The sequence below is a fragment of the Acomys minous genome (assembly GCF_964271855.1).
Source record: "Acomys minous genome assembly, chromosome: 19".
Taxonomy (NCBI): domain Eukaryota; kingdom Metazoa; phylum Chordata; class Mammalia; order Rodentia; family Muridae; genus Acomys; species Acomys minous.
The window spans coordinates 49,163,691-49,191,016 of NC_140499.1; the positions used below are offsets into that span (position 1 = coordinate 49,163,691).

Below are 27,326 nucleotides of genomic sequence, written 5' to 3' on the forward strand. Positions count from 1 at the left end.
CAGAATGACTATGGTTTGAAAATGTTGGTCTACAAAGCAAGTCCAGGACACCCAAGGCTAACAGAGAAACAATGTCTCAAAAAAACAACCAAACAACCAAACAAAAAAAGAAAAAGAAAATATGTGTCCTCTCCTAAACTGTTAGTTTAACTACCACTGTACACTGTAAAGTGGGTAGAAACCTAATTTCATGGCAGGGAAACCTATGAACTTTGGTAGGCTTGCAGAGGACCACCAGGGTGAAGCTGGATATAGGCTGCTTAACAGGGAGAAACCAGGTTCTTCATTACGATCCAACTGCCCTACTGCAACTCAATTGTTGACAGCCTCTCAAATCTGGACCAAATTTGTAAGCTATTTAAAACTTAGTCTGCAGTAGTGTTGTGGGCAAGAGAAAATTAAACTAATTCCTTCTGTTTGCCCATTTTTAGTTTTAACTCCCAACATTTGTCTCTTGTCCTGGGCCAACTGCAATGGTTTTTCTTTCTACATAGATGCTGAGGAAAAAAAAAAAAAAGAATGCAGGAGAAAATTAGGTTTGCTTTTTATAGTTTTCTTTCATAAAAATAAACACAGGAGGAAAAAAAAAGCAACAAAATTGGGCCATAAACAAGTGCATCAGAAGGCTGAGGCTCCTTTTTGAATGTTTCAGAGTAATTCTGAGCTGTACCAGCACGGTAGGGTTCTTTTTACTTTAAAATTATGAAGTCAGTGAGGATAGAGAGTGGCTATGAAGTGGCTACATCTTAAACCTTCAAGCAAACTAAAAAAGCAAGTGCATTTCCATAATCAATAAAGTACAAAAAGAATTTATGAATGCATAATGTAACATCCTTAATCTTTAGCAGGACAATAGGGAACAAATCCTGTTGAGTGATGTGGATAAACTAACTGTAAGACTGAGTTATATCTCCTTGATGAACAAGTGACTGGAACCATGGTTTTAAGGGTACAGAAATATACGGAAAGATGATGACAGGAAAGAACTTATGAATTCACGTCTGAGATCAATGCTAGGGGCACATGTACATGTGCATTTGTAAGTATGTAGGCATACAGTTACTAGTTTTGTCTGTTAAATGGCTTAGATGCAATAAAAACATGTAAGATCCAGCTCTAAACTTTTAATAACTGCTCTCTGATTCTACGATGAAATTGCTTACCACAGATCTTGGAATGTTTTTATACAAAGTTACTGAAGGGGGGTGCGACACACATTCACACACAAACAGAAAAGAGAACTCAAAGGTCACAGGAGCCAGCTAGCAGGAGCTATCGGCCAAATTTAAAATAATTTGTGGACCAAAGTAAGGGATATAGACCATTAGGAAAAACAAACACATACGAACATGTAACATTCAAATTTAGGTGGAAACACATAGCTGAATGAGAGAATAGATGGGATGGGGTAAAGGGACTTTTGTTTGCAGTAGAATGTCCAGCATTGGAAAAAAATAATGCCAAAGTTCCAAAGTCATAATTAGATCAGAGCAAGAAATACCAATATATGTTCATCCCTGGAGGAAGTTGTTAGCATACACTTGAAAGCCTCCTAGAGGTTGCTTAGTAGTAGAAAATTAAACTACACACTGGAGAAACACAACAACACTACAAGCAGGTGAGACGATTTGCTCCACATCTCATCCTCAGGACAACCACCAGTGCAGTGCTCTGACCAAGGATGTAGAACTTGGATCTAATAATAAAACTAGAGGATCAACTTATAGCAGACACTGAAGCATCCACAGCACAGGCTATAAGACAGGACAAGAAAACAATATGGCAAAAGGTATATGGTTCCTCTGAGCAACTGTTATTCTTGCAAGCTTCCTGAGGGTTTGCATGTTTCCATATGCAAAGTTTAAAAAAAAGTTGAAAAGGACAGATACTGGCTCCTCAATATTACATTTGCTTTTTATAGTTTTCTTTCATAAAAATAAACACCCTAATATCATCCCCCCCAAACACCTATCATTTACTGTGTTATGTTGTATGAATCTACTGGGATGGGCACTGGATGTCTGAAAATAAACCACATTGTTATAATTTGTATCCTAAGAAACCAGAAGGAAGTTTGGTGAAGTAGCCTCTTACATTCTATTTCTGGCAATGGAGCAAAGGTAAGTGGAGAGAGCACACACGTGGGAACCACAAGCTCGGCCCTCAGCTGACAGCTATGCTATGATTCCACTTCTGTTTAACTATAAGGAAGACAATTAAATTATAGAATTCTTAAGAAATCAAATTAAATAAATGTATTTTCAATAGTCTTGAAACAGAAAGCATCAGAACAAAGTGTTGCCTTCGATGCCTCTCCTCAGAAGCCACCTGGACACAGGCTCTCTCTCTTCACTGATTCAACTTACATCTTTGAGGAGAATGTGTAGAATTAACTGACACTTAGAACTGGCCCTCTTTAAGGACATGTTTCATTACAATGGAAGCCACATGCAGTAGATGGCAGAATAAAAAGAGACTTAAAAAAATAAAAAACAAAAAACCAAGGGTGGCAACTTCTATGAATGAATGAAAATATAAGGGAGGTGGTATTTTTCATTAGAAAAGCCCTCTACAAAGAACACACTTGTCTTTGTTTATATTTCCCAAAATTAAAAGGTAACTTTGATGAAATACTAAAGGTTATCATTTACTTTTGTTTAGTAGTTCTGAACTTTGGAAGAAAAAGTCAAGCTAGGAACACATTCATAGATTGTAAGAGTTCTACCAATTACCTGTCTTTGCTGCTTTGCTTCCTTTCACATACTGACTTATGCTAGGGTAGGTTTATGTTGTCAATGACAGCAATCTTTACAATTATATTTTCTAAAAATGGACAAAAATAACTTAAGTATATTATAACCAAAATATATTGTCAACAGGTTCAGCTTAACATTTAATTTCTTTATAAGAGATAAACAAAATCTGATTTTTTTTTCCCTTTACCAAACTGGAAATTGAAATCACTCAACATGAATATTCGATAGTTTCCTTATAATTTCTCTAGTGGGGAAATACATAATTAAAGAGTGTACATTATATTAACACTGATGAAAATCTCTATACAACTACTGGAAGTTTTCACTGTGATTACTTTGAGGAGAATATGCAAAGCTTGGAGTCATTATCTACACTGTCACACAGTTCAGAAAGTGTCATTATAGTATGAAGACACTGTAGACTGTGCTCTCTCTTCAAAGGCCTCTAAAGATTGGAAATAGTGAAAAAATGCCCAGTCCTTTATATGTAGCAACTAACACAACTATTTTAACTGACTACATTTTGCCCAAAGTGATTAAGAACAAAAAATAGGAATTGTTGTTGCTTTATTATTTGATAAACTGCTAGTAAGCTCCCATTAGAAGATCTTTAACAATATACCAAGTTGTCTTGGTCTTCTGATCATATATACACACACACATATATATATGCATCTTTTTTTTTCAAGTAAAGAAATGTTTAACAGATGTAAACTATTTATTGAATATTTGCCACCAAATATTGTTAAATACATTATCTTGCAGCATATCGCTTTCAAGTTAAAATGTCAGAAACAAACACCAATATTTACAGTTCTTGTAAGGAATGTTATATAATGACACATTAAGGCGTAAATTCTTTTGGCTTATAATTCTTAAAAGAATGATAATAGCAAAAGTGATGCAAAATCTTCAGTGTGAGATTATGATTAAGCTACATTTTACAAAAATATGGTGTAAGATGGCAATAATCCCATTCAACATCCTGGATTAGATCCCTTCAGGAGGGACTGATAATTTATACAGTCAAACTTTAAAATTTACAGATATATGCAGTTTAATACTGCCACTGAGAAGTACATCTCTTAACATATACAACTTTCAGGCCACAGTTTTGAAGGTCTGAAGTATCAAGTTGGTTTGATGAATTAGCCGGTTGGCACTTATGAACACATTTATTGCCCTGTTTAAAAAAGAAAAAGAACAAGTATTAATTTCATTTCCAGAATTCATTACTTTAAAACATTTCTAGCTAATGTCATATCAATGGTGTCAATGGAATAAGTGGAGAAACGCAAGTCAGTGTGGAGTATTCTAAACTTTTCTTCCATTTTGGGATTTAATTTCTTAGGGTTACATACTAAAAGTGTCTAGGAATTACTGCCCCCTGGTGGTTCTGATTGGCAGCAGGGGTTGCTACTCCCAACAACCATTTAGAGGCTAAACAAATCACTGATCAAGAGAAGGATTCATACTGGTACAGGCTGTAATTTTATATACTAAAAATAAAATAAAACAAAATTATTACAAATTCTGTTCAAAAAATTAAATCTGATATGCTTAAATGATGATTCAGATGAAGTTCTCCAGTAAACATGATCTACTGAAGCATGACACTAAGCCTTAAGATCTATAATGAGACAGTATAGTATATGCAGACGACTCAGCTCAGACCCATATAGGGTCCATGTTTGTGGGACTTCCAACAATAGAGTGGAGGAGGTGTCTTTGACTCTTTTGCCTGTGCTTAGGGCCCTTTTCCTCCTACTGTGTTGAGATGTTCAGACTTGATATGAGGGTTTGAGCCAAGTTTTAATTGTATCCAGTTAGGCCATATTCCCTGGGAGGGCTGCTCGTCCCCCCCCCCTTTCTTTTTTAAAGGTAAACAGAGGAGGAGTTGAACTGGGAGATGTCAGGGGAGGGGCTGGCAGGAGTTGAGGCAGGAGAACCTGCTTCGAGGATGTAATGTACAAGAGGAGGGGGGCAAAGCTACTCTAAGTGTCAGGATGTTCTCCCAGAGACCCGCCTTTGTGTGACTACAGGAGAGTGCTGAGCCTTTAGTACAGTGTGTGTCTCAGTGTGTGGTTAGTCACACTGTGTGGCTAGTCCCATTGTGTATGTAGCCTTATCAGTCCCTCTGAGCCAGGGCTGAAGTTCAAATCTTCATCTTAAGACATTTTTACCTAGGAGGGGTTAGGAATGGCCCAATTGAATCAATGAGAATTTGTTTCCCTGGTATAAGATGTCTTAAAGGATCTTGCTTCACTAACAGTTTTCCATTTGGAGTAAACAAGTAAAAAACTCACAGCTTATTTAAACAAAACAAACTTCAATTTAAAACTGCTGAAGAGTGGAACTATAGTAGCAAGCTTGAATAATCCATTAATAAATATTTTAGATTAGTGAAATGTAAGTGCCCACCTTGCAACATTTATTGTATATTATTAATTAATTAAAATTAGAAATACCATTACGTAAATTCTATCTTCTGTTATTTGGGCTCAGTTTATTAAACTAAACCAGAATGGATCATTTTCCCTAGACAACTTGAATTTGAATATAGAACATAAAACCATTAGAGTAACTATGTTTAATTTGTAATATAAACATAAGTATTTAAATGTCTGAATATTAAAATTGACCCTAAAATTTATATCAGTGTGCTTTTATTTTAAAATATATTTATAATAATATCATAAGAGTATGATTTTATATAGGATCTTAAAACTTCAAGGATGTTTGCTGTGCCTGTTTAGAATAATTTTCTAACTTTATACATTATTTAAATGATTTTTCAATACAATTTTTAGTATTTAACCTGAAGTACTTTTAACAACCTATATGAAACAATACTGAGTAGATATACAAAAAATACAATACCTAGATCTACACAGGGCTCTACAGGCAGTTTTGTATAATCTTAAAACTGATGGCACAATTAAAACTTTCATATAATTTTTAAAATTATTCATTTGCTTTTGTTTTTGTTTGTTTGTTTTCATTCAGGGTGTCCTCTCTCTTTAATATCTCTTATGTAGCAGAACACTGTGGTAAGCTACTTAACACTCTCTTTAGGATAGTGGATCTCTAGCCTAGTAGCATTTCAAAGACAGCTAGACACATTTACAAAAGATCTAGGCCATGCTCCCATGCAGGCCAAGATAGAAATCTTTCAAAGTGGAATTGTGGCAACGAAATTTTTAAAAGACTGACCCAGAAGGCTTTAACGTGGAAAGAGGATTGAGAATTATTATATTTACCTCTGTGTAAGAGTTTCTCAAGGCACTGGCTATGTAATAGTTTCTCAAGGCACTAGCAGCTTTGACAGCACTTGAAGAATCTTAGAAATGTACAATTATTAGATCTTAATTTCAGACCTACTCCATCAGATCCTACTAAAGCTTGAAAACAAATATTTTAGCTGTTAGTACAAATTAGTAAGTTATGAATGGCATCATAGTCTTCTTTTTCTGCCTGTGAATCCAGATGCAGAACCCTCAGCTCCCTCTTCAGAACCTTGTCTGCCTACCTGCCAACCTGCACCCTGATTATAAACCCTCTGAAACTGGAAGTCAAAGCTAGTAAAATGTTTTCTTTTATTAAAGAGGGAGAGAGGGAGAGACACAGAGACAGAGACTGGGGGGGTGGGGGGGCATGAGAATAGCTTCATCTCTCTAAATGGCAAAACAACAACAACAACAACAACAACAAAACCCTTTTACATCAAGATTAAGTTGTGGTTAGAACAGTCACTTTCCAATCATCTGCTTTTGTTAAACCAGATGTTTTTAGTATTAACAAGGTAAGACAAAAGCTTAACTTAAATGAGTTTTACTTTTAAATTTCACATTCATATTTTCTCTGCCATCCCCCCTTCTCCGCCCCACTACACCCCAACACCATGTGCGTGTTTGGAACTAAACTCAGGTTGTCAGACAGGCCAGGCTGTGAGAGCCTTTTACCCACTGAGCTCTCTCATTGTCATTGGCCTAATTAACATGGTTTTAATAGCATATAAAACATTTATTTTTAGTAGAAAAGTATAAATAATAATACTTACTTGCCATCTTTAAAATATGTCTTCAGAGTGTCACTGAAACTTTTGGAGTATTTTACAAATTCTTTCTTTTGGTGTTCAAGTGCCTGTATTTATGAAAAGAAAAATAAAAAATAATCTAAGTTTGAAGAATATCACAAAAGACTAAGTCAAAGGACAATGATTGTAACAAATATGGGATAGACTTTGTATACTATACGTCTTGAGAGTGTTTACTCACATAATCACAGAACTTCTGAGAACACAAGGAGACAATTTCTAAAAACCAGACCCTTCAGCACACAGTTCATACAACAAGTGCATGTAAGCATGGATCTAGGGTGGCAACAATGAGCAACTTACCCTGCGGTTCTGATATTGATATTTCTTGAAGACATTATTCACTGTATCAAGTAGTTCTTTTATTGCGCTAGCTATATCCCTGTTAGGAAAGGAACAAAAAATCCTTAAGATGAGCTACATTGAAAGAAATAGGTCTGTATGTGTGTAATTATGAATCATGTTATACCACCTCCTTTTTCCAATTGATATACGCTAGACTGACCTGTCTCTGAAATTGTCACAGATTATCCTGTCTCTGCTTCCGAGTGCTGGGATTAAAGGCATGCACCACATGGCTATCTTTGGTTTTGTTGCTGTTGTTGTTTTGAGACATGGTCTCAAGCAGTAAGGACTAGCTTTAAACTCTCCATGTAACCAATAATTTTGAACTTCTATGATCCTCCTGGATCTACATCCAGAGTGGAATCATTCCCAGTTTATGCAGTGTTGGGGACTGAGTCCTAATCTTCATGCATGCTAGGCACGCTCTCTACCAAGTAAGCCATGTCTTGCTAGATTCCCAAAGTACTCTTCATTTCCATACGTAATTCTCTCAGCTCCTGAAGTACTTCACTTTATTCTGAAGTAGTAATGACATTTTTTTTTCCTTCTAAACATCATGATGAATATATACCAACTCTTATATGTACAATGCTGAAATTAGGCTTGAACATAAAATATTACCTATTGCAGTAAAATTATTTTGACACAGAAATGTCACCTGGCAACTTGTTACCATCACTGTTGCTTGTTTAATAGTAGCAGCCTAAGTCATATAAGGGCCTCTCTACTTTCAAAAATCTTCAATATTTTGTACTTCTGCGAAGGGCATAGCCCATTATATTTAATAAGATGGTATCTCAGGACCTGTGTTTTTGAGAAAAACTGGAGCTGCAACCAATTAAAAATGCTTAATATCTATATAAGAAAGGTTCACTAAATCCATAGTGGAGCTAAATAAACTGAATATAATAAAGAAGGTAACAATAATCACATAGGTAGGTAAATGCAACATCATTTTTTAGCAAATTTTAGTATTCTACAAAAAAAGTAAGCATCGAACTGTTGTCATGACTAATGAGAAAGATGTGACTATAGTGGAAATGGCTGGACAGGGCAGGTCACATGAACAGCTCAGAAACAGACTGCTTAACTTACCTGGAAAGGAAAACAAGGCAGGAAGAGGAGAAAGGGCTTTGCTAGAGTCTATCCTATATCTGCTTTTAAGAACTGGGAATCTGAAAGGTGAGCATGATGACAGGCTGTTGAATCAGTCTCTAGCGAGTGTTTCCTTAGACACACCAAACTAAAGAGCCACTACAAATACTATGAACTCACAGCTAGGGGAATCAGGTGAGTGACCAGAGAGCCCAGTTTCAGTTGCACTTAAGGAGATAGGAAGAAAAGAGTCTCCATCATTCCTGTCTTTCAACTTCAAGAAACCTAGTGAAAAAGGAAGTACTACTTCTCAGTTGAAGGAGGAAAACATAAAACCTGTTCAAGACACTGAGACGCAAGAATAGTAGCAGAATCAGTGGAACCTAGGGTAAAGGAAGGCCCAGGAACTTAGCTGCTAGAACAGCATCAGGACAGGAAGCTGATGGCCTAGATCACTCTCACACTAGCTCTGCCCTATAGAATAAGCTGGGAAACTTAGAGTAAGCAGGAAAGTTAGCACAGCTTTGTCTCATTGTTCAGGTCCAAGGCCATAATGAGGCAGTATCTAAAAGACACTGAGGCCCTGTATGAAAGAAAGAATTTAAACAGCCTAGGACCAGCTCTGGTATTAGACAGAGATCTATGCATTTGCAACTTATGTTTAGGCTGCCTGAGGAGGCAGGCTATGAAGATCTCCAGGGAAAGTGTGATCAGTGGGCACTATGTCACAGTTAGTTAGGAACAAATTATGGAGCAGTACTGCAATAAGTAAGTAGTGACTACAGTAACAATTACATACAAATTATTCCAAAAAAACTAGGATTTTTAAAGTTTATGTAAGGCAACCAAACATACACTGGACAGCACACTACACCGCACTGCTACTTAGAACCTTTGTATTCTTGTATGTCTGTTAAAGTAAAATTAAGAGCCTGAACAACTCTGTATGGGGTGAGGGTAGAAAGAATACTACCCAGGTGTCTGTTCTGAGGAGCCACATTTTATATACACTGGTATTTGAGAATGAGCAGCTACCTCAATGGTATAGAGAACTTTCATAAACTCTATTGACCAGCACTATCCCTAAGCCTAGTCTACTTGGAGATCTGGCAAAACAGCGACTTACCCAGTTGTTGAACAATGTTCTTAAAAAACTTCCTGAAATAACTTACATCACTACATTATCCATACAGACACACAGAAAAACATTGTTGTTTATAGCACCAAGGTCTGTACTAGGGACACTCAATTGTATTAGTAATCACGCAGGAAATTAGCAAACTATAAAAGAACATAACAGCACAAAAGAATACTTAGACAGTGAACCAGGAAAAGCATTGAGGTAACTTTCATACAGTTATAAAGAATTTGCAGCAGATAGATCCTGTGATAACTGACAGATACCATGATACAGAGAAAGTACACATCCACAGCTATTTAGTAAGAAGCTTCTGACTAACAAATCACAATGGTAGGCAATGGACATCAGATGAAATGTACACAGAACTTAGCAAACAAGCAAACAAACAAATAAACAAACAAACAAAAAACTGAACAAGGTAGTCCAGCTCCTAACTGGCCCACCCAAATTAAAATATGCACCTTTCAGAAGACTGAAAGCAGTCCCTATACTGCATGATCAGTTTGATCTATACCACACAACTCTGGACACATTATTCTGAAGTTTAGTTCTCTTGAACTAAATTGCCCAAAATGATACAAAGTAGACAACAAAGAATAAACCAATACATGGCTTTCTGATGCATGAAGTCAGGATTCTCCAGTTGATTCACCATCAATTGGAATGTGTCAGATTTTTACTATAAATTAGTTCTACAAAGATCTGCGTAAGTTCAAATGTAGACAAACAGAATTATTCATTAATCAGAATTATAATATTCTCATACTAGACCTTTTTTTCTTCTAACCAACTAGGTAGAGAAAAGGAGGAACCCCTTTCCTCCTTCCTAGTTTTAATGTGATATGTATACTTTTAAGTTTTCTGTTAAATTTTATGCATAACAATTCTTCCAGTTCTCACAAGCATTACCTTCGTTCTTATAATTTATTTATTTTTATTTTAAGTACATTTGTTTTTTGCCTATATGAATGGCTGTGTGAAGGTGTTGGATCCTCTGGAACAGGAACTATACAGACAGTTGTGAGCTAACTGAACCCAGGTCCTCTGGAAGAATAGTCCATGCTCTTAACCACTGGGCCATCTCTCCAGTGTCCTCCCTTCATTCTTGAGAGCCACAAACCAAATAAGAAGCTAAGTAACTTGTAACACAGCTATGTGTTACAATGGAGATTCAAATACAAGTTGGCAAACACATTTTAAAATGCTTTACTAATTGTCATAAGTGTTTTCACTACCTAAATATAACCTACAGAATCATTTATATGCCTATAAAATTTGGTGTAGTAAGTAATACTGGCTTAACGTTGCTAAAATATGGGAAAGTAGAATTATTAATTTAAACATGGAATGGTAAGGTATGGTAAAGAAAAAATTAAACTGTAGCTATTTGTGCTATTCATACATGATTGACTTCTCATTTCAGGAATAATGTGGACATCCAACAACTTAAGACAAATCCTCAAGTGTATAGGTAATATATTTCTATTGCTATTACTCTTAGTTCAATGGTGCTTAGTGCATTAAAAGAGTGGAAGTGAAATTGCAATATCCAAGCCTTCGTTAAAAACTCTGGGCAAACTCTGAAGGGCTTGAGCTAGCACTTAATTGTTCATAATGTAGCTTGCACCCTATTTCCTTGAAACTAGGTTAAGGAGAGGTGCCTCACTGACTCCCTAGGGGAAGGGGGGTGCTTCTCAACCTCCTAATGCTGTGAACCTTTAATACAGTTCCTCATGTTGTAGAGACCCCCAACCATAAAATTATCATTGCTACTCCCTAACTGTAATATTGCTACTGTAAGGAATAATAATGTAAATATCTAATATGCATCCCCGAAGAGGTCATGACCCATGATATGCAGGTTGGGAACTACTGCCCTAGGGGGAAAGAAACTGTTAAAGGGCGGAGGGCTCTGGTTCTACTCTTTTCTGCCTTGGCTTTTACTGTAATACTCCTCTCTAATTGACATCCAATGGACAATATCCATTATCACATTTCATTCCAATAACAGAAACTTGTCTGCACAGATCAGATCCACATTACGAATCTATGAATGGAAAACAGCACAGAGAATGATGGCATCAGACTACTAGGGTTCAAACTGCTCTTTCGCTATAGAAATGTAACTTACTTTTTCTTTTCTTTTTTTTATCTTACTTTTTCATGTCTCATTCTCCTCATCTCTTAGAGGAAAAATTATTAAAAATATATCAATAATAAGTTAATACAGGAAAGTGCTTGAAATACTGTTTAGAGCATAAGTTTCCACATAAGGGAGTGCTGGTACTAAGACACTGTTGATTCGAAAAACCTCTATTTCAGTGGTGTGAAGCAAAATCTGTTAAAAGTATGATTTTGAATGTCATACACTACCCACTTAGTGTCTGCATATGTTTTCATCTGATATACACAGGCCATTTATATAACTTACTTATAAAGTTTATATTATCTATATAATTTAAATTATCGTATTTTGTTTATTTCATTGATTTACTACGGCCATTTAAACATTCTTAAAAAAAAACAGGATACTGTGAGGCCATTATGTTCAAAGTTAATGGCATTCAAAATTTCAGATTTTATTCCAAATTAGAATTTTAATTAAATTCCATATCAAAATAAAAAGAATTGATGATTTTTATTTAAAAACAAAAATCAAAGCAAAAGTCTCACTTACTTGATTGTCTGCAGAAACCTCACTCTGTCGTTGATCTCGTCTGGAATCTTACTGAGAATCTGTTTAAGTGCCCGTGCCTTTTCATTTAGGTCCTGGAATTCTGGCTCTGGCCGTTCAATCATGTACTCTGATAAAAACAGAAACATAATAAAAAACGTCAAATGACTCTCTGACAAATTCAAATCTAAGAACTCCCAATACTGACCAAAGGAAGGAAGGATACAGTGGGGGGAAAGCCATTTAGTTAGAAAGAGAAAGGAAGGTCAACATGGGGCAGTGCAAAATAAATAAATAAATAAATAATATAAAAATAAAAATAAAACAGGATAAGACTAAACACTTTTGAGATGTATGAGAATACTTAATAAAATCTTAAAAATCCACCCACCCAGATAAGCTGATCTAAGCTTATCAGTCCGGATATTCTGTGCCACGAAACCTTAAACAATAAAATTTTAGAAGAATGAGAAGGCCATTTATATAATTTTGAAGGGAAATTTGAGCTCAGTAACTTAAAATCCCTGTAGTGTAAAGTACACTACTGCCTATTATACTAAACTTTAGAACTGAATATATGATGGTTCATTATATTAAAACTCCGACGGTGCTGAATGCACTATGGTTCATTATATCAAGCCCCTATAGTGTGGAACATACTATGGTTCATCATATTAAAACCCTTAATACTGCACATATGTTGCTTATAATATAAAAATATGGAGTATACTGTGGTTTGTTATATTAAAACCACAATCAACTTACTATGATTTTCAGTACATTCTTAAATTTTCATTGTAAAACAAAGACTAATACAAACCCAGCATAAGGGCTAGAATCACAGAAAGGTGTTTTGGGAAGGTGTTCAATCAGACTTGGCAGATGAAAGTCTCACTACCAGGCTCACTGTTTAGCAGGAAGCTCAGCAACTTACACCTTCAACGTAGGCCAGCCAAACTGGCTAAGTGTTCAATCTCAGGAAACGACAAAGGCTTTCATCAGTCACAGAAGCAACTCAAATACCGTCTTTCTGTTCTCTATTAGTAAATGTAGGACACTACTATATTTTTCTAAAATTGGAAAATATTATTAATTTTACATGTAACCCATCTCTAAACTTTTATTAAAAAGCAAAGTAGCAAAAATAATAATGTTGTCCTCTCAAATCTGTGGTGAAAAAAAAAATGCTACTAGTAGTAACATCAAGTAAGACAAACGGCTCACCTCTTTCAACTGCAACACATAATATTTCTCAGAACTTTTAATGAAACTGTGACTCATTCAACATAAAACGTGTAAAAAGACAAAACATGTGGCACCAACAAGCCTCACATAACTAAATCTGACAAATATAAAGTTAAAGGGCCTGCTTGTCTCCTCTGTACAACATCCACAGCCATCACGAGAAGCATGAAGGCCTGGGGTTGGGGTGGGGATGGCTGTCTGTCCAGTGGTAATGATCTGAAGGAAGCACTTCTCAGGAATAGAGAAACTAAACACAAGTCTTCTGATACCTTCTACGTCATCAGCTGCCATACGAAGAAGGGACTCAGTGAAGTTAACTTCTACACTTTTTTTCTCTAATATTTTCATAATGATGTCTTGTGTGAGGCCTGGATTTTCCTTTTCAGCCTGAAAGAAAAAGAAATTGCTAGTTTTGAAACACAGAAATGTGATCAGCATTTTAAGGCAAAAATTTGACTGTTCAAAATGTATTCACTTATAAGGACAGAAAGCACTGGAGAAGCAGGTGCTTCTGAGGGAACTGTCCTCACCTTTGCTCAGCTTATGCATCAGCAGGTGTCCACTATGTGCAAAGTCACAGAGGCACTCTGTATTCCTTGCCTCCCCATTATGTCCTCTCACAATCAATGCAATGACGACAGAGACGTCCCCTCCCTGCTCTATGTACTATTCTTCTCATGAAATTTAAATGCACTGAGGACTTTTTGCACATATAACATTTCATCTTAAGGATGGGCAATAATAACTCCTATCAAGCATACTTTGATGATGTGAGGTATTAGAATTAAGTACCAAGAAAAGCAAAAATAAAACACTAGAGTAACTTTTGCTGTTTTTAATAAGATTGATTTATTCCCTTACCTACTTTATCATACAATAATTTGCTTCCTAATTTAGTTTCAGAGCAAGAAATTTTGTTCAATGTTTTTTAAAATATCACTTATTGAAAGTTGATTTTTATTTATTATTATTGCTGTGTGTGTGTGTGTGTTTCACTGTCTTTCTGGCCATAGCAAGCTCACATGTGCTGTAAGGCAGAGGATAGGATAGGTATGGGGAGTGAGTTTTCTTCCATCTTGGCATGAGTTTAGGGGATTGAACATGCTTGCTTGACAATAGCATTTATGCACGGAACCATCTCATCAGCCCTCTCTAGTATCCTGGAAAGCAATACACAAAACATGATAAGTAAATGTGCACTTCTTCTATGTTACTTGAATTAGGACACTGAAATCTAGCCATACCAAGCCTAAATATAAAGGCAAATTCTGCATTTCCATTTTCTCAGTAATTTTATCTCTTCCATTACAAAGAAAATTCCTAATCACATTGAATGTTTGTCTGCTTTAGGATGTCTGGCAATTAAATTCATATAATGGTTTTTCTCCTTTACCCAATAATCATGTAGAAACAGAATTCCCAGTCTTGAGCCAATGGCTCTTACTCTGCTTCCTTAGCTGTCAAACACAACCTCTCCGCCTTTGCTGTTCTTAACCACTCTTGTTCGTATGTAGTTTCAAGTAGGAAAACCTCAGAGGTTGTGAACTAAATTGGGAAAAGGCACAAAATATACACACATATCTCAGTGTTGAGATCACCATACTTGGTGTCAACTGCTATGCTTATCACTTTGATAAATGATTAAGGAAGCATCTAAATTCTGTTTCTGTTTTGTCATGTTAACCTTTAAAAGAAAAACTGTTCAAATATGGCCAAATGTACTGTTACATATTAGTTTCCTGAACCGCCAAAAGTTATACTTGGTGCTTATTTCGTAACAGTTGTTTATCTTTCTTGTCCGTGTACCATTAAATCCACCTACATAAAGAATTATCTTGAGGGCAGGGGAGCATTCTCTACATGTTTGCAAGAAATATCTGCAGAAAAACATCTTGCTAATTAAGTTAAAGTACTGAAAGGATTAAATCTCAGTCTGCACACAAAAGTTCTTAATACTAGTTTGATTTAGCACAGCAAAGTCTCACAGAGACCCTTAACGTTGTCGGTTCATAGAGGTCTTAGAAGTAAGTGCTGTTTGTTAGGTAGTACAAATAACGTAGGTAAGTAGTATGTTCTAACAACTCGGTAACCCCAAAACTTAAATTCTAACACAAAATAGGCAATATTTTTTATCTCATTGCTTATAAAGGCTACAAGTTAACGGTATGTTTGCACTTCCTGACTATTGTAGTTTCTCAAACACTGGAATTAGATAGGAACTACCATTCTCATTTCTTCTTGCACACATTGCTTTTTGTGGTACTTGCTTTTTGTTAGTTCCACAAAGATATGGCATCATTTCAAAAATGCAAATCAAACTAGTATGTTGAAATGACAAACTACTCAAAAGAAGTTTATGCAATATAAACATCTGCTAAGTATCATGAAACTTCACTTTTCAGAAATACTTCACACAACTCTCTTGAGTTTGCAAGGTGCCTGGGCACGACTTTGGGATTATATGTCTTAGTGTAGTTTTCTCATATTGTGGTGACCCCCCACCATAAAATTATTTTTGTTGTTACTTCATAACTGTAATTTTGCTGATATAAATCTGACATTTCTAATGGTGCTGGGTGAACCCTGTGAAGCGTCGTTCAACACTCCCAAAGGGATCACAACTCACAGGTTGAGAACCACTGTCTTGGTGTCTTCTGGCTAAACTCTTGGCAAAACCTTCAAAAACTTAAATTCTACAAATATCTCTGAAACCCTCCTCTTAGATTACAGAGGCAATCTGCACTTAATAGATTTCAACTTTGAAGTTGATGGGTGTTCAACCTTTGTAAAGACTCTAATGTGAGAGAAAAACGTCCTACGGAGTAAAAGCACAGTTTTGTTACCAATGTAGGAGATAGCACAAGTCAGCAACTGCCAAGAGGGAGGGTAATCAAGCCGAATTTATATCTTAGTAGAAAACAGTCTGTGATATATTTTTATTTGGGGAAATTAATCCCTTATTCCTGCAAATAAAAACAGGTAATATAATGTGATGTTAACAACTACAGTATAAGACAAGAACTAGAAATATGGTTAGGCAATGTTTCTTTCCCATTTTCAAAAAAAAGATTTTTTGAAATTCATTTTCATTATGTTTAATTATGTGTGTCTGCAGATAAATATGTATATGTGAGTGAAGATGCCTGGGCAGGCTGGAGGTATAGAATCTTCTGGAGGTGGAGCTACATAAGGCTGTTGGTCTCTTGATAGAGTGGTGGCAACTGAATTTAGGTTTTCTGGAAGAACAGCAAGTTCTCTGAGCTATTTTTAGAGTTTCTCAAAAAAATAAAATAAAATAAATAAAAATAAAAACACAAAACCACCTTTTTTGACATAGCTTTCTTTAGTTTTGCTTGAGATCTAACTAGCTGTGATATTTAACAATAACTGCTTAACTGTGTGACCTATGTTCCCATCAAATAATTTTCACTATTTTTTTTTTTTTTTTTTTTTAGATTAAGAATCCTTGCTTGTGAGCTGGGCGTGGTAGCACACACCTTTAATTCCAGCACTCAGGAGGAAGAGGCAGGAGGATCGCTGCGAGTTTGATGCCAGCCTGGTCTACAAAGCAAGTCTAGGACAGCCAAGGCTAAACAGAGAAACCCTGACTTTTGGGGGGGGGGGGGAAGAATCCTTGCTTGCTGGGAACTTGAAGTGGAATAGTACACGCCTATCCTTCTAGTACTTAGAAAAGTGAGACTAAAGGATTATTTTAGGCAGAAGTTCATGGTCAGACTTGTACAAAGCTAAGACTTTTATCACAGCAATAGGTAAACAAATCAAGCAAAATAACACTAAGAAATCACTGATGTGGACAATAAATGTATCTATGGACAAGATTTTTGTCACAGTGTCATAAGAAAATTCCAAAGATACATTGTTTTATCTATTTTAGAATTCACTAAAGATATCAGCTACTAAAAGCTTAAGTTTATTCTTAAGTATTAAAATATTTTTACTTAAAAATAAGCTATTTTAGTTAATAATGGGAATTTAAAAGTAAATAAAAGTTAATTTGGGAGCACTTAAGCATTTATGTGAGCTGAGAAAGTAGGTATCATTTTAAAACAATATATATTGTTTTATATATACACTATAACATACTCTGCGAACAAGTATGAAATCAACTATACATTTTAAATTTTCTAGTGGTAGTATACAGTATATATAAAATGAATTCTTATTACTAAGCTAGCTGACATTCATTTTATTATGAAGTCACCAACACTGATTTTATTACAAAGTCACCAAACGTAAATATTTTATACTCGGGACACATCTGTTTGAACAAGTCATACTTCTAAGAGCTCAACATGTTACCAGCAACGATCAACTCAACAGCTCTAGGACAATAAAGCAGCTCACTTGGAATGTTTTACAAAGTAACCTTAATCTATCATATATGAGGCAAAATTTTATATCCCACAATTAAACAATAAGAGTATAACTAATTTACTTTTCTTATAAACAAGTTTTTAAGAAGTAATAGAAAAAGGAACATAAAGCCAGGCATGGTGGCGTACACCTATAATCCCAGCATTCAGGAGGCAGAGGCAGGCGGATCGCTGTGAGTTCAAGGCCAGCCTGGTTTACAAAGTGAGTCTAGGATATCCAGGGCTACACAGAGAAACCCTGTCTCAAAAAAAAAAAAAAAAAAAAAAAAAAAAAAAAAAAAAGAAAAAGAAAAAAGAAAGGAAGAAAAAGGAACATAAAAATGTACTGCGAAAGATACTCATCTGAAATACCATTTGTTCTTTGCCTTTTCTAAGTGTTTAAAGCTTTATATAATAGACTAAAACATGAGAAATACCTAAATGATCTAAAATTATTTTCATCGAAAGAACACTAGCAGCAATGCATGCTATCTAGATTTACACATAACAGCATAATAAATGTAGCAGCTATTGTATCTCACCTTAATGAAAGCAGCTCTCAGCGTCTGGGCTGCAGACAAGTTTACTCGTTCTAGCTACAACGAAAAGTTAGAAATATGATTAGTGTAAGTGCTCTTGAGTTAGAAAAACATTTCTGGTGTTTTTTTCCTCTAATAATGATAAATTATATAATAAGCAAAATGTTTCAATAATTATAAGCCACAATTCTTCAAAATTTTAAAGTTTTTACTCAAACCTGTAAAAAAAGTTCTTTTTTGTTGCTGTGGTTTTGTTTTTGTTTTCTAATAGATGCACTCTACCTTAAAGGTAGATTTGTGATGCAAAATACCTAATATAAGCAATATGATACAGATTTCTAAGTCCTAAGAGTAACAATACACACATCAATTTGAAATCCTGAAAATAATAAGGTTTAATTTAAGGTTAAGCACACTACCCTGATTGCCTAGCTACAGTTCGGGGCATACTCAGCGGCCAACACAGGAGACATATACTTGGAGTCTAGTTCATACTTTCATTCTTTTTTATTACTTTAACTTCTCAGTCAAGGGTTAATCTCTTAATCCTTTTTTTTTTTTTGCCAATCAACGAATAGTTCTGACAAAAACTGAAGCCTAGATTATCTGAATTTCAGAGGTGTTTCCATCTGCCCTCTACTACTCCAGCAGCAAGAATTATCTAAAGTAATACATCAAGTTACCTGAGCAGTTAAGAACATTCACTCCTCTTGTAGAGGACCCTGGTTCAATTCCCAGACCTACAGGATGACTCATTCCTTTCTGCAACTCTGGCTCCAGGGGATATAACATTTCTTTCTGGCCTCTAGAGGAAACTGCACACACACAGTATACTTACATACACACAGCGCCCGAAACAGTCATATAAATAAAAATTTAAAAAATAAATGTAAAATGTAATGACTAATTTTATATCACACGTGATGCTAATGAAGCCAATTTATTTTAAGTGTGAACAACACAACTGATGTAATTACATAGAGTGTTGTTTAAAGTAAGGGCACAGCTCATCAGATCTCAGGTGTGTAACAAAGTTAGGACAGGCAGATAGAATGTTTCCATATTATCAGCCCATGTGTTTCTTTGGGTTTACACCCCACTGCCTGCTTTTGACCAGCCAAACGTCTGAGTCAGGTATGTGCCTTCAAGTACTAGCATTACTAAATAACTCAGTATCACCCTCACTAGAATGCAAGTGAAAGAAGACCAGAACAGCAGGGGAAGAGCTAGTAAAAAGGATCCAAGATAGTAATGTCTAGACTACATTTGAATATTTGTATCTCTTTTTAAAAAGTAGCCACAGGAAGGTCAGACAAATCTTAGTAAATCAGGAGTTTGTAAACTGTGGGCACTTCAGCAGAGCTCTGTTGGGTATACTGGGGTACACCCATGTATCTGTAAAGACTTAGTAGGTTTTCTTACTCATGTGGCTTCCAATGCCCAAGAGCAGCCAGACTTCTTGTTTGCAGTGAAGTTACCATCCCAATGGAATTCATCTACAATGTTCTCAAATAAATACACCCTTGTATTGTTCTTAGGCAGCAAGATTTTTATCCACACCAAGATAAGTAGTTCTTTCATGCCTCTCAGTTGTGATTAAGATTTAACAAAACCATGTTCATCATATATCCCTCTCCTGACAGAAGAAGGTTCTGACAACGTTCTAACAACAGCAGCCACTTCATTAAGGATCAGGTAAGCGCTTGTAGAGTCTTTTTCTACAGAATAATCTCTAACCTTCACAATACACACATTATTATCATGACTTTACACAAGAAATTTTGGTTGATATAGATTTCCAACTTTTTACTGAAACAGAGTTCATGCCATCAGTGTGGCTCTTTTTCTACAGAATAATCTCTAACCTTCACAATACACACATTATTATCATGACTTTACACAAGAAATTTTGGTTGATATAGATTTCCAACTTTTTACTGAAACAGAGTTCATGCCATCAGTGTGGCTCTCCAGTCTCTATACAAGCAGCCTTTATCATTTTCCACACTGGAGTTGCATCTCTGTAAGATCTAATGGACTCCTGAGTTCTCCCATGTGTAAGAAGTCCATGTTAAAAGATGAGTCAGTCTTTTAATAACCAGAAGCTGAATTTAGTACCTATGTGAAAGCTGAGAAGTGGGACTGTCATCAGCTTAGTTTTAGGAGACAGTATCTAAATTGATTTTACAGTGGCCTGGTTTCTTAAAACTATCTTTACAAGTTCTACCACTTAAAGGTTTCTTCAGAGTTGGTGACACATGAGGATGTTATGGTTTCATGTCAGTCTAGAACAGGAAAAAGCTTGCATTTTGTTTCCAATACTTATTACTGAGTGGAGCCCGGTGAGCTGTTGGGGTTACACTTCTTGGCTGGAGAGGCTTCATAAAGAACCCTGTCCTAGCTGCACAATCACCAGATCACTAGCGTGGATGTATATACACCATGTGTTGTTGGCTCTAACAGTGCAGGAAGATTACAGGCTACATTCTGCTTCACTACACATCAAAACAACAATTAGCACTGCTTGGACTTCAGCCTCATCTTGGGTCATTACTGGGGGAAATAAAAAAGAAAAGAAAAAAAGAAAAAAGAAAAAAAAAAAGGGAAAAATAATCTGAACGAGAAAAAAGAGGGCTTAAGATACATATCTTCACTATGAGGCAGAGCAACAGTGCAGTGCCCTCTAAAGGACCCCTGAGGAACTCAGCACTAGCCTCTCAGCTGAGCCCTACCAACTGTGTGGCAGCTCTTTCTGCTATGGAATTGAGGACAGCTTTTGAGCACTTACTCTTATCAATGATACTAGGCAAATTTATGCAATTCCAGTTATCAAGAGCTCCATTTATTACATCAATCCCTCTAGAACCATCAGTTCATTCCCATAGTTTTCAACTAACACGAGTTCTCAAACCCATGATTAGAAGGAAAAAAAAATCAATTCAGCCTTTCCTCACGCTTTCAACAGTTTACAGAAATTCTTGTAAAAGCTTTTTTTTTTCTTCTTAAAGGTCAAAATAATTAGTTAATTAGATCTAAACTTCATATAAATCTACTGGCTTCCTCAACATCAGACAAGATTAGGTTTTCCAATGGTGACAGCATCCTTACACTTTCTCCAAATTTATTGATTCTGTATCTTAAAACTAAACTAGGCCACATCACAAGACTAAAAAAATCAAGATATATTTGTTAGAATCTGGTTAATCAGATTGAAAAGCCAATATGTTAGCTGCCACAGAAAGCAAATGACAACAGCCATGCTCTGTACAGAAAAAGTTCTCCGGGTTGTAACAGAGTAGTTCCTAGGTCTGTCGAATGATATGACAAAGCAAGTAAGAAGGGCCACTAAAGTAGTATGAAACCATCTGCTGAAGCCCTGTTGACAAGTATGACAACACTACGCTGACCACAATCTTCTCAGTACTAGATGAGACCTTTATAACACCATATGTCTAGTATTATTCTAAATACATTACTGTATATTTACTAATATATTTCCACAGGTTGTTGAGAGTTAAATAAGTTATTATTTATTACAATTTTAGCAATCAGGAAATCCAGGCAAAAGTATGATCCTTTTTCTTATTTTTTATTTTTGCAGAATACCAAGTCACATGTCAAATTATGTTCACTTGAGGATAACGAGACTACAAGAGACTACAAGTAAATTCACCCACTAATTATTGAGCAGTTATGTTTAGTTTGTCTGAATTCTTCCCCTTCTAATACAGGAGAAAACTGAAGTAAAAGGTTAAGCTGGACTAGTTCTCAGGTCACATTTGTTTACCAGAAAAAAAAATTAGAGCTACATATCACTAAAAAGAGGCATAAGTAGCTGACTGAGAAGCATCTCAATAGAAAACCATTTATCCAGAAGTATATTTTGGGGTGACTTACTGATTTAAAAAGTTTGGCAGCCTACAATTTCTATGAAGTCACAAAATTTTATCTCACAGGTTAAGCCACATAATGCTTCAGAAAATGTATTCTGTCTTAAAACATGACCCTCCACACGGCTGATTTTTGCTCTAAGAAGTAAATGCCCTCTCTTCTCCATATACAAACACTAGTTATAGGAGAACGTGCCCTCACCCCTGGCACGAGGTTTGTAGAAACCATGTTGTCTGTTATGCAGTAAGGAGGACTATGTCACAGTAAGTTTACAATGAGTTCAATATACTTGGACTCTGAACTCTGTGGCAGGTGGCTGAACAAGAAATGTGTTCTTTTTCTGTTATCTTGCAGCTGTGTTACTAAGTACAGTTAGCCCTCCAACTGCCATAAATATGTGACTTGCAAGCTTGAGTAACAGTACTAAAATTTCTGACACAAAGTTTGTCCTTCTAGATAAATGATACCCAAACTGTAGCTATTCTGACTAAATGTTAAGGGGGAAATGATATACTATGTGGAAGATCTGGAACTATTTTCAGCATCTCTATGTGCTATTACTTTCTGGAGGATTAGTTTGAAATTATTTTTATCTAAATCTGTACAGTACAGAATAATAAAGCCAAGCTAAACTATAATTTCCCCACTAGTACCCATATAGAAAATTCATAGTTGAATTATCATTAACTACAAATTTAATTCATTAGGTAACTTACATTAACATACTGAATTGCAAAAGACTAATGTGAATATTCTTGACAAAAAACACTGCTAAAGAACAGCAGCGAATACAATACCTTTTAACTCAACACCTCATACAAGCAGGCCCAATAATACTATTCTATTCCAACATCCAACTCAAGATTTCATCTGTTAAGAGGGAATTTAAGTACCACTGCCAATTCTAAAATAATAGTTTCAAGCATGCTTTTGAATACAGGGCAGGAAGTAATTTTTTAAAAGTCCACTATAAGGTTGGGCCAGCAAACCGACTCTCATAAGGAATGAGGACTCACTAATGTGCTGCAGCAATGTTCCATTTGCCACAGTCAGCCACTGCACACTCAAACCTTACTCCTGAAAATTAATTCCTAGAACAACGATGAATCACTACCCCTATAGCCATGATGTCACATGTGTGTTCAGATCTCATCTGGAGACACCATCTTTACTTAGAGAAAAGATCTGCGGGCCTATCCACAGCCACTTCTTTCTCTTAGAAGGAAATTTCTCTTATACATGATTAAAATAAAAATTTCATCAACATTAATTCCAACAGTTCATTTAGCCCTCACGTTTAGAGCAAAGTCAAACTCAAACAGCCATCCTTCATACACAGAAATAAGTTGGCTCGTGTTGCTAGAGCAAAAGCCTTCTCATTTCACTAACTGGAGGATAAAACTGATGCTCTGTAAATGAAATTTGTATCCTCTCAAACCAAGATTCAAAATATCAGACTAATCCAGAAATTCTCCCTAACCTCTGTGAAGCAGACACTAAGCTGGGTACATAGACCTGAAAAAAACAGAACACATGTGAGTGAAATTAAGAAAATGGTCTTTGAAGTATGTAAGAAATTAAAACTCTAACTACTGCAAACACAAGTTACTTATCTAATCTAAAGATGTCTCCTTATTTCACTCCTGATACAAAGTTAATTAAGTAACTTTAAGTAGCTATGTTTCCTAGTGGAGTCTTGAGAACAGGTATGTTGCTTGCCTGTTTTCCCTCTATCCTCATGGCCTCTCACAGTGCTAAGTGAATAAATAGTTGGTACTTACCACAAGGAAGCACTTTCTTCTGGTAACAGCTACTTGCAATCAAATAACACAACAAAAAGGTAGATCTAACTATCAGCATGCTGAGAGCTGCCCCAGATGGGACTACCACAGGGCAAGCTTTACAAGAGAGGCTTACCCCCTCCCTAAGAAAAGATTCCTGAATTTTCTAACCTCTTGAACTGTTAGGGTTGATTAGAGGATTAAGTTCTTAAAAATAATTTACATGAATATAGTCTCGTGTGGGACTTTTTCGGTAAACAGTACATTAAGTATACTCAACTGAAAACAAGACTCAACACTTTAAATCTCATTTTTCCCTCTTCTAGACAAGAACTTAGTATATGATGGAGCTTTGGTAGCTATGGCACATACTGAGGAGATTGTGACTTGGAAAAGCAGAAGATGAATTTCTGATGATACTGACTCATAATATTACTAGCCTTGAAATCCCCTGCCTCCAGAGTCTTTTATGTAATGGAGACAGAGACTTTTACCTACACCACCATTTTGAATTCTGCTAGAAGTCCTCTGAACCTGATACTACTTGGTAGTGTTTGATATTTAATATACGCATAGTTTGTCAAGAGGCTAGATGAATCATTTTCTACTGCCTCCAAGTTTTAGGCTCACAAAGTAGACCAGTGCATCAACACCAATAATGTAAAGACAAATGGAGTTTAGTCTACGGAATAACACTAACATGCACTGGCATTTTCATAATGGCTTCCAGCTATCTTAGCAACATTAAGATTGGTGGTTTTGTGCAACAAAAAGGATTATTAATATTTTTTAGGCTAAAGCCACTGACTTTAGAGATAGGGCACACAGAGTAGATATTAATTTTATGCACAATTAGAAAAATAATTCCACTATTCAATCCATTAACCATCACAGAGAAGGAATGAATTAACCTCTAAGGGACTTACTTATCAGATCTAAAATTCTCTTCATATATTAGTATATTATTTTAAATCAAAAATGTACTTGTATCATGTTCAAGACAATTCCTTCACTAAAATAACTACCATGACTCCTTCAGATGCAATAGAACAGCAACTTCCAGATATCAATTTTTAAGCAGGGCTATCACCATGACCTTTGTGCCTGCCATTCTAGCTAGAATGTACTTGTTTGTACCCGTATGTCTCTTTTAGAGTCTAACATATAGGTGTCTTGTTTAGTGAGGCCTGTTCTGATCCCTAAAATAGAGACCATCTACCCATTTCTTCTTCTTTTTTTTCCCCCACTTATTTGATTGTACTTACTAGAATTTTCAACTTAGAAAATTGTAGGTAATGCCAATCTCTCCTATTCAGAATTGCATACATATTTGCTTTTATTTCTACAAGTGTATATGTATGGACTGGACCCAAGAGCCAACACAAGGAGTTCAGTTCATAACAGATGAGTGAATAAAGCAGACATTAAGGAACTGCAGAATTCTGAAATGTGCACTCACCTCATTAAACACAGGATACATGACTGCATAGAGAGGCATAGAAACCATGGAAGTGGTCTCAGCTTCATTCTTCATCTCTTCCATTGTCATCCTCATTCAAAAGCCAACTACAGTAGAAAAAGCAATGCTAAAATGCAAAGAAATCTTCATTCACTGCAGAATTTCTTCTCCTTTGTATGTGTGCAATTAAGAATGGTACATAAAAATGAACAGCAATCTGGTGGGAGGGAAAGGAGAAAGAGCATTTATACTAAAGGGAAACAATAAAATTCTAGAAACTTTCTTTTCAAAATTATAGAGTGCTAGCTATCACACTAAGAAGCTAATTTGTTAATACATTTTCCGCATGAAAACTATCCTAGTAAGTGAGATATTTTCCTCTTCCTTAAAGACTAAAGAACCACCTCATTCTAACCCGGCTAGGTCCTATTTACAAGTCAGTGTGTCCACAACCTACTTCACATGGATGCATGAGTTCTTCAGGAAACACCAAGAAAAATTATGTATTCAACTGCAAGATATACAACCATTAAATCTATGAACAAGACGCATGATTATCTTCAGGAATGACACACCATATATGTGAAATAATAATCATAAAATAACCATGAAATACGGGAAACTAAATTTTAAAAGTAAAACAAAAGAATTAAAAGTCAAATAACTTCTTAAAGCTTTTTATACTACGTGCTCACTGATTTATAGCACCTGAAAAGAAGTACAAGATAGGAGCACTAAAGATTTAAGACAAATCATAATATTGAGAAAATAATATGAAATGCAATTTGCATGGGAAACAGCATACATAGTCCTTTGTCAGTGGTATTCTCTGATGTTTAGAACTCTGGAAATCTCTAAATTGGACATAATCCAAAATTGTAGGTGGTTAAGATTTTTTAAAAAAAGAAGAAGAATTAACAATATATCCTACACTTGGAAAGCTAAGTTAAGGGGATCTTAAGTTTCTGGGCTATACAAAAAGGGGTGCCTAAAACAACAAAAGATTTAAAAAAGGAATATATACTTAAAGAAGGAATTATCTACTTTCTAGGCTGATCAACTTAGACATAAACTAATAGTAATTACACACATTTTTAACAAAAAGTTGTTAACTTTGAGCAGTTCTTTCTAAAGAAAGGATTTCTGCACTATAAAATCTTTTCATACACATTAGTCTTGGGGGTAAGGCATTTACAGTAATTACCATTTCAGTTTTACAAATATGTAAGTATTCTCAGAGAGAGTTCATGCAGAGACCCAAAATTTGATTTCAGACACACAGAATCCAGACCTAATACTCACACAGCACAAAGACCTCTTGAAGTGAAACGTTTAACACCTTTTCTATCTCCACCTACTCAAGGAGCCCAGAAGTTGCTCATTCACTGAACTAACGAACAGTTAGTACCTATAAATACAAGATGTAGACCTTATTCTTTACATGTGTCTTTTGTGTCATTACAAGATTCTTTTGGATAACTAAATTCCATTTGAAAAACTATATTGTTTGGAGAGAGAAGGAGAGAGGGAGAGAGAAGGAGAGAGAGAGAAACAGAGAGAGAGAGAGAGAGAGAGAGAGAGAGAGAGAGAGAGAGAGAGAGAGACCAAGAACTGCTTCAAAGGCTCCAGCTCCCTGTCAAAACTGAGTGCTTACTGTTCTACTGTACCCTTACCATTGAGAGGAGGCTCAACATCCGCTAACAGATGAGCCCTGGTTTTGGCAATTTTTAAAAATAGAAAACTTCCTTTTGCTAAGCCTTGCTCCCTAACTTTACAGAACACCGCCAAAACCAATTTCTAAACTTTATACTACACAGCAAGAGAAAACCACTAACATAACACACTATGATAGATTTACACAGATTGCTTTAGCTATAAACAACATGAAGGGAAGAGCAGAGGAGCTGATACAGGAAGGGAAAAGTTATCAG

At 35.7% G+C, this 27,326-nt stretch overlaps 1 protein-coding gene across 1 annotated transcript in view; it reads right to left on the minus strand.

Annotated features, from left to right (window-relative positions):
- Window positions 1-3,306: 3,306 nt before the first annotated feature.
- Window positions 3,307-27,326, minus strand: part of PDCD10 (programmed cell death 10) — a 39,933-nt gene continuing 15,913 nt past the window's right edge. Inside the window, exons 2-8 of the mRNA XM_084768741.1 lie at window positions 25,396-25,612; window positions 18,268-18,321; window positions 13,622-13,739; window positions 12,111-12,237; window positions 7,156-7,234; window positions 6,817-6,899; window positions 3,307-3,939 (exon numbers count right to left, since the gene is read on the minus strand). Coding sequence (XP_084624867.1) covers window positions 3,858-3,939; window positions 6,817-6,899; window positions 7,156-7,234; window positions 12,111-12,237; window positions 13,622-13,739; window positions 18,268-18,321; window positions 25,396-25,491 — 639 coding nt within the window. The 5' untranslated portion in view covers window positions 25,492-25,612 and the 3' untranslated portion in view covers window positions 3,307-3,857. The remainder of the gene's footprint in view (window positions 3,940-6,816; window positions 6,900-7,155; window positions 7,235-12,110; window positions 12,238-13,621; window positions 13,740-18,267; window positions 18,322-25,395; window positions 25,613-27,326) is intronic.